Source organism: Poecilia latipinna, unplaced genomic scaffold (genome assembly GCF_001443285.1).
Source record: "Poecilia latipinna isolate Pla-1442-1.1 unplaced genomic scaffold, P_latipinna-1.0 Scaffold1570, whole genome shotgun sequence".
Lineage (NCBI taxonomy): Eukaryota > Metazoa > Chordata > Actinopteri > Cyprinodontiformes > Poeciliidae > Poecilia > Poecilia latipinna.
In genome coordinates, this window is record NW_015114186.1 from 89,003 (window position 1) to 96,739 (window position 7,737).

At 37.4% G+C, this 7,737-nt stretch overlaps 2 protein-coding genes across 2 annotated transcripts in view; one reads left to right on the forward strand and one right to left on the reverse strand.

The window, feature by feature from the left end:
• Nucleotides 1–3,527, reverse strand: part of degs2 (delta(4)-desaturase, sphingolipid 2) — a 10,473-nt gene extending 6,946 nt beyond the window's left edge. The window contains exon 1 of the mRNA XM_015058758.1: nt 3,108–3,527. Coding sequence (XP_014914244.1) covers nt 3,108–3,312 — 205 coding nt within the window. The 5' untranslated portion in view covers nt 3,313–3,527. The remainder of the gene's footprint in view (nt 1–3,107) is intronic.
• Nucleotides 3,528–5,809: 2,282 nt separating this feature from the next.
• The window catches only part of LOC106963705 (transcriptional repressor protein YY1-like), a 6,721-nt gene continuing 4,793 nt past the window's right edge, over nt 5,810–7,737 (forward strand). Inside the window, exons 1-2 of the mRNA XM_015058757.1 lie at nt 5,810–6,427; nt 7,477–7,627. Coding sequence (XP_014914243.1) covers nt 5,935–6,427; nt 7,477–7,627 — 644 coding nt within the window. The 5' untranslated portion in view covers nt 5,810–5,934. The remainder of the gene's footprint in view (nt 6,428–7,476; nt 7,628–7,737) is intronic.

A 7,737-nucleotide genomic window follows, 5' to 3' on the forward strand; every position in this document is an offset into this window, starting at 1 on the left:
CTGACTCAAAAAAGGCCATTTCCTGAAAGAACACAGTAAAAATGCCAGTGTTGAATTAACACCCAAAAGTGTCACCAAAGGATTCAGCTTTTCATATTTTGATGTTTTTAGCTGCAGATGCGTCCTTTGCTATAAATGATCAAGCAGACGCTACATCGTTAAATTTTTAACTAAAACATGTTTATTTTCTTATTCAAAAACGAAATAAATTTGTTTTAATGTAGTTCTAATATTGTATAAAAAGCTTTAAATGAAAAATCTGCAGACTGCCATTTTTTTAAGAATCTGATTAATCAGTTAATCGTCAAAATAATCGACAGATTAAGTAATCCTTAGTTGGAGTCCAACTAAAACTCCCCGATGATTCATAGAAAACGATAAATGAACACAATCTGTTGCATGATGGGAGTTTTTATCAGACATGTGACATTTAGATTCAGTTTAGAGTCATTTTTAAAAGTGTTGACATCAGCGAGGAATAAAGATAAATGAATAACCAGCCGCCATAAAAGGCTGTTTAAACGGCCTAATGGCTTTGCGCGCGCACACACCTACACACACACCTACACACACACACACACACACACAGTGAGGTTATTATCGGATTTCTACTTCACCATATCAGAGAAAAATAATGTACTTTAATATTTAAGATGATTCTTTAAAGCTTCAAGCTTTAAACTGGAAAACTGTAAAGCGTCATTTTCTGACGACATTCAGTAAACAGAGTGACAGTAACTTATTTTGTGACCTCATTGGATAGTCAGATGTCCTTTGAGCGAGCATGAAGATAAAAAGGTTTCCGTGTGAGTTGAGATAAATGGGAGCTCTGCTCATGTGCAGCACATTATCTTCCACGCAAGAGGAAGAATGAGAAAACTCCGGCGCCACACGCGCTTGGGGATTAGATGTCATAATTACAACTAAACATCTTTAATAATTCATGGCAAAGAGACAAGTAAACACCTTGGAGGTGCTAATTTCACAGCAGAGCGACCAAGCAACAGCTGACCAAACCCAGGATCAAATATACGTCAACAGGTTGTTAACCTGCGCTTTTAATTATTGATACGCGAATCAAACGCGGCGCTAAATATCATATTTTAGATCCGTTTGTAAAGATAAATAAATAAATAAATAAATAAATAAATAAATAAATAAGTAGCGTCTAAATCGTGTAGGAATAGGAGTGTAAGGATTTACTCCCTCCACTCCCACTAAAAGCCTCACGCTGCGTCATCATGAGACGATAATGTGCCAAGAAGCCCGGGGCGCCGCAACCCGCACGCAGCATCAGCAAAGGGCAGAAAATTTACAAGACAGAAAAAAAACCCCCTGAAAAACAAAAAGTGCCAAAGCCTGAATTACACCATTCCTTTCATTACTGAGTATCAACACTTCCAACTTTCAGTTGGACAGGAAAGTGAGCAGAGGCTGAATTTAAAACATGAACAGCTGGAAATGCTGCAGCAAGAGGAAACCAGGAGACGGTTTAACTTAAAGTTGTTCATTTAAGAGAATTTAGTACTTTATGTAGTACAGACACGTTATATGAGCTCACTGGGGAGGTTTTCATAAAAAAGGTCAACTAAAATCAATTATTCCACCTTATTTTGGCGCCCCCTCAAGCGCGGCGCCCATATAATGCATACCCACTTTTTGCTCCAGATTAAACATTTGCAGCTTCACGTGAAATTAAAGACAATTCTGTAAACACATGAGTCTACGGAGCATAAACTGGTTATTTCTACAGCATTAATACATTTTATTAGTTCTTGTGATTGTTCCTGAATTCTGATAGCTATACAGGTTTTGTGTGCTTGTGTTTCTATTTGTACACAATAATTTAACATATTACAGGCTCTCAATGCACAAACAGCCAATTAGACATAATTACTCCGCCATATTTTGGCGCCCCTACTAGCATGGCGCCCCTATGCATCACATATAATGGAGACAGACTTTTTGCACGGAGCTGTTAAATTTAAAAAATGGCAACTAAAAATAATTATTCCATCATATTTTGGCGCCCCCTCTAGCACAGCGCCCTTTAATGCACCATATTCAACATCTGAATTAGCATTTCATGTGAACAACAGAAAAACCCGTTTAAAGAGTGAAGCACATGAGCCAGCAGAGAATAAACTGGTTATTCTACTGCAGTAATAAATCTTATGAGTTCTTGTGATTGTTCCTGGATTCTCATTTTACTGATAGTTATAAAGTTTCTTTGTATCTCCAACCACAGGCCAAGCCTACAAATAAGCCTTCAGCTGTAGATGGTGTATGGACTGGAGAGTCTTTTTGTTTACCGTTTTTTCTTCTTCAATTAAATATTTAAAAGGAGGACAGTTACTTATGCAAAGAAAACAAAGGTTCTCCACCAGGAATTTCAACATGCAAAAAGCTATTAAACACAGAAAATGCCGACTAGAAATAATTATTCTGCCATATTGTGGCGCCCCTGTGGCATATTATATTTATTTTTTGCGCGGATCAAAAATGTGGAGCAGCATCTCATGTGAAATTGTTTCTCAAAAACCTTTAAAAGGTGAAGCTACAGAGCATAAACTGGTCATTTCTACTTTTTATTATTATGATTAATACATTTCATTAGTTCCTGAATTCTTATCTTACTGCTAGCTGTAAACTTTGTGTGTGTTTGTATTTGTACATCTAACCGCAGACCAGACAAATAAGCCTTGAGCCATAAAGGGCTTGTACACTGGGGAGGTTTTACCCTTTATTTTATTTTATTTTATTTTAGTTCCAAATTGAATATTTAAGAGCAGGAAAGTTACTTTTATAAAGAAAGCACAGCAATTTTACACAATTTCGTAAATAAATACATAAAACACTAACTACAAGATAAAACTAATCAGAGTCAAAGTAATTCAAACACATTTAAATCATTTTTTTTACTCAAAATATTTAATCTGTGTGGTTACATCATTTTTACGCATCCGTTGCGGGTAGCTGGTCCGTTAAGCAACAGCTAGTAAACAGGTTTAACCGGATGTGTTTTTATAAGCAGGGTAAACTGAAGTACAATATGAACCCACGAGTCAGCTAAGGAATGAAAATGAGTGAAAAGTTTGTGATCTCACCCAGGATTTCCTTCCTGCGGGCGGTGTGCGGCTGGTCGGTGTAGACCCACTCAAAGTCGTCTCTGCCACCTGTCTTCCCCATGGCTCTGGTCGCTCTCCTCTCCCGGTGTGAGGAATCTGGCGTTGCTGAGTTCAGTGTGTCATCAAAACTCTGCCAGTATCGGGGCACACCCACAAGAGCAGGTTGCGAAGGGCTCCGCCTCATTAGGACGCCGGCGCGACGGGAGGAGGTGACACACTTGTAAAGAGTAAATAGAAGCTCATTTCTGATGTTTGTTATTATCAATACATTTTACTGCGAGTTAAAAAGTTTTGTGTTTGTTTTTGTACATCTAACCAACGGTCAAAATCTATAGAAATATGCCTTTGGCGCCTTTATGTGTTGAGAAGTTTTTATCAATTTTTCTTCATTTTCGTCTTTCATTCATTTATTAAACGGAGGAAAGTTCACATGTATGAAATAAAAGAAAAAAACTAATTAGTTTAATAGATAAACAAAAAACTTTTTGCAGTGTAAAATGCCATCTCTAATGAAAAATACACAATTTTAACAAGTATTTTTGTGCAAATATCTCGTAGCTCCAAACTAACTCTTCAGCAAGCTAAATAACCTTATTTTAAGTAATTTATTCCTTAATATTGATGAGACAGTAATAGTTTCACTGGCAAAAAGACATTTCTCCTTTTTATAAACGAAATCTGTCAGTGAATCTAGAATTTTTTTTAATCAACATCAAGAAATTATTGACTTCAAAAGAAGCTCCTATACATCTTGCTGAAAAGTAACTTGTAAGTAAGTTAGTGTAATATTTGCACCTAAGATATACAAAAATACTTGGTAAGATTGTGTTTTTGCAGTGTACATTCATTCTAAATCTAATTATTTTCAAGGTCATTTCAAAAATATTTTCATTCATTTTTTTTGTAATAACTCAAATTATTTATTCTTTGGTTACATCTTAAAGATCGACTGATAGTCTGACAAGAAACAAAGGATTACTCACTGTTTCTTAACAGACACATTTTCCACCGCCTCCACTCCACTTCTCAACACCTGGAGCCGTTTGGCACTCCGGTGGTAGAAAAAGGAGCGGACCCGTTCTAAAGTTAAGGTGTGATCTCAACCGCCTCCCTACCGCACTCCGGTAGAGGGCGTGGAAGAAACACACTTACCTGTGCACCTGCTCACATGAGTGTAACCTTCCTGTGGGTGTTTTCCACTCGGTAATAAACGGTACAGCGCGGATGAACGTGGAGCTGATTATCTCCTCCCAACCGGCGGCGGGAGGAGATAATCAGCTCCAAGAGGTAAAATGAGAAGTCCAGGACTGATCAAAAATAAATAGAGAACATTGATTTAATATATCAGAAATGTTTGCGGTAAAAATAAAAAAAAAATATTACTGATTAAATTATATAGATGTGTGTGTGTGTGTGTGTGTGTGTATGCGTTATTTTAAAAGTTTATATTTTGAGGAATACAGTTAGTGTTCAGTGATCTTTTCATAAGTTTTAATATTTTATTTAATTAACGCTGTTTAATAACCTGACTGGATAACCTGACTTTATAAATTAACAAACAAATTAACTAATTTGTTCAATCTTATACGTGGCCAGAGATGGGTACCTTTTTGAAGAAAAAAAAAAAACTTTTGAGAGTAGTTTTACTACTTTTTTTTTTAGTAACTTCACTGAATGAACCCATTACTTTTACATTTTTTGCACATAACTTTATCTTTTCGGTTTTCAAAAGACATAATCTTAAATATTAAATCAGGCATTACCGTCAGTAGCTCAGTATTTGATTAAACATTTACTAAATATGGATGTTTGAACGGCGCAATTCAGGTCTACAGGAGAAACAGCGCCCCCTACAGTCAAAAGATAATGTCTCAAAATGTAAAGGTCCCTGTTTGAGTCACAGTTTTACCAGAGGTTGGTAGAAAAAAATGTAATTTTACTTAAGAAAAAGTAAAATGAGATTGCCCAAATATTAATAATAAATAAATAAAAATAACAGTAAAGAAGCCAATTATTTATTTTGGCTGAAGAGGCTCCCCATATTACTGGAGGTACACTAAAAATGTATTTAGTCAAATTACTCATCAAGTACTGAGTAATTGTTCAAGTTAATTTGTAATAAAATCAAATAAATAATCCAGTATAAATCCGAGTATAAATTCAAGTGATAATATATACTTTTAATGTATCTCCACTTAAATATAGATGAGAAATGTTTGTATCTGGTACAATTTTGTTTAAAATATCCTTGTTTTTTATTCAGTGAAATAAGTTGTGGTGGAAGTTGTACTAAAGTAAGAGTAGCTGTACTTAAACTAAATAAAATTTTATTTTGTAATATTTCTATAAATTTAGTCTTTAAAAGACCAAAAAATTTTACTTGAGGAACTTCTTGCATAGTTACTTCTCACTTTTATTTCAGTAAAACATGTTGAAGTAGTTCTACTCTTACTTGAGTGAAATTTTTGGCTACTCTACCACCTCTGGAAAACAGCATTTAATTTATATTTTAATATGCAAAATACGTTTTGCATATTAAAACGAAAATTAGGTTTCTGTTTTATCCAACCAATAAATGCACAGAATGGTCTTAAAAGTTATTAAAATCCATTCTAAAATGCACTCCACAGAGAATCCGCTATTGATCCAAATCACGCGAGACTTCAAAACTAGAGCACTGTGGCGACGAGATTACAGTAGTGGAGAGAGTTGTTGGAGTGGGAGGAAGAGAGCTGCGAGCACAGGGGGGGAGGTGATCGAAATAATATTATTTACAGATAAACACGCAGAAGGAATCAGGATTATCATGGCGTCAGGGGACACCCTGTACATCGAAACGGACGGGTCGGAGATGCCAGCAGAAATAGTAGAACTGCATGAAATCGAGGTGGAAACCATCGAGACGACAGTTGTCGGGGAGGACGGCGAACAGCAGCCGATGATCGCCTTACAGCCGCTGGATGATCCGCACCACCTCCACTCGCACCAGGAGGTGATCCTGGTGCAAACCCGAGAGGAGGTGGTCGGAGAGGAGGACTCGGAACTGCACACGGAGGACGGGTACGAGGACCAGATCCTGATCCCCGTGCCCGCCGTTGAGGAGGACTACATCGAGCACACTCTGGTTACTGTAGCCGGGAGAAGCACGTCCGGAGGCCGGGTTAAGAAGAGTGGAAGCGGGAAGAAAGCGGGCAAAAAGAGCTACATGAGCGGTGGAGAGATGGGCCGAAAGTGGGAGCAGAAGCAGGTCCAGATAAAGACTTTGGAGGGGGAGTTTTCTGTTACTATGTGGGCTTCAGGTGAGTTCCTGCAAGCTGCTGATGTCGCTTTGTTCTCTGTGTGAGTGGGCCCAGCTGGGGCCTTGTGCTCCGCTAAAGTCTTACTCTTTTCCACGGTTCAAAGCGAGTTAAAATTCCTCTGAAAAGTGTTTGTTTTTATGGGAAGCCATGTTTTATGTGTCAATGGGCGCCGCCATATTTCCCCGGTCCAGAAAGTATGGCGGCCCGAAAAAATGGCGTTTATTTGGCCGACGAAGATGGCGGCGACAGGGGGAGCGGTAGCTGCTAGCTCCGCTGGGCCGCTGTGGCGCAGTTCAGTTAGCGGCAGCCGGAGATGCCTTCAGGGACGTCTCGGACTTTACAGTTCTGAGGCTTTTATCTCAAATTTAAAGGTTCAATATCAAACGAAAAAATACATTTAAACAAAAACGGATAAATTTCGGCATCTAATAGCCAAAAACATTAAAATACGCGTTTAAAATGGATAAAACAACGTGATTAGCGTAATCTTTGACCTTTGTGGTAAAGTGTCATGTTTTTAGGGTCAACTTTTCACGTCTATAATAAATTTAAATATAACGACAAACAAGGTGGTGCAGATATGAAAATAAACTAAGTAATGCAGATAAAAATCAGTATTTTAAAAAATTTTATAATTCATTTAGAATATTAAAATCTATATTTGACATTAATGCTACAAGTTACAGCTAAAACGGTTGAGGTATTTCTTGTTGCTAAAAAAGTTGTGCAATGGAGTTTTACTCAACTTCCACATTGCAAAGTTCCCTAATAATCATCCTTGCAGGATTTAAAATGTATTTGTACACCAATATGACATGAATCTGGCCTTTTAATCACAAACAAAAGCTTGTTTTGTGATCAAAAGTGGAAACTAATCTGTTTCCTTGCAAAAAAATATCTGTATGTTGTATTTAAATAACTTTACAATTTGAGTACAAGTGGCTAAAGTTGAATTTGAATTTTGTAACCTCTGCAGTATTTACTCAGTGCCTATTTAAGAAGCAACAGATGATTGATTTTCAGTTTCTGTCTGTCCCGTTCTTGCTCAGATGACAAGAAGGACATTGTTCACGAGGAGCAGATCGCAGGGGAGAACTCTCCTCCGGATTATTCTGAATATATGACGGGGAAGAAGCTCCCTCCAGGAGGCATCCCGGGCATCGACCTGTCCGACCCCAAGCAGCTGGCAGAGTTTGCACGGTAAGAACCCATCCAAAAAAAAAAAAAAAAAAAAAAAAAAAAAAAAAAAAAATTTTGGGGGAAAACTCAAAAAAAGGGGATGGGGGGCACAAACGGGAAAAACATTCACC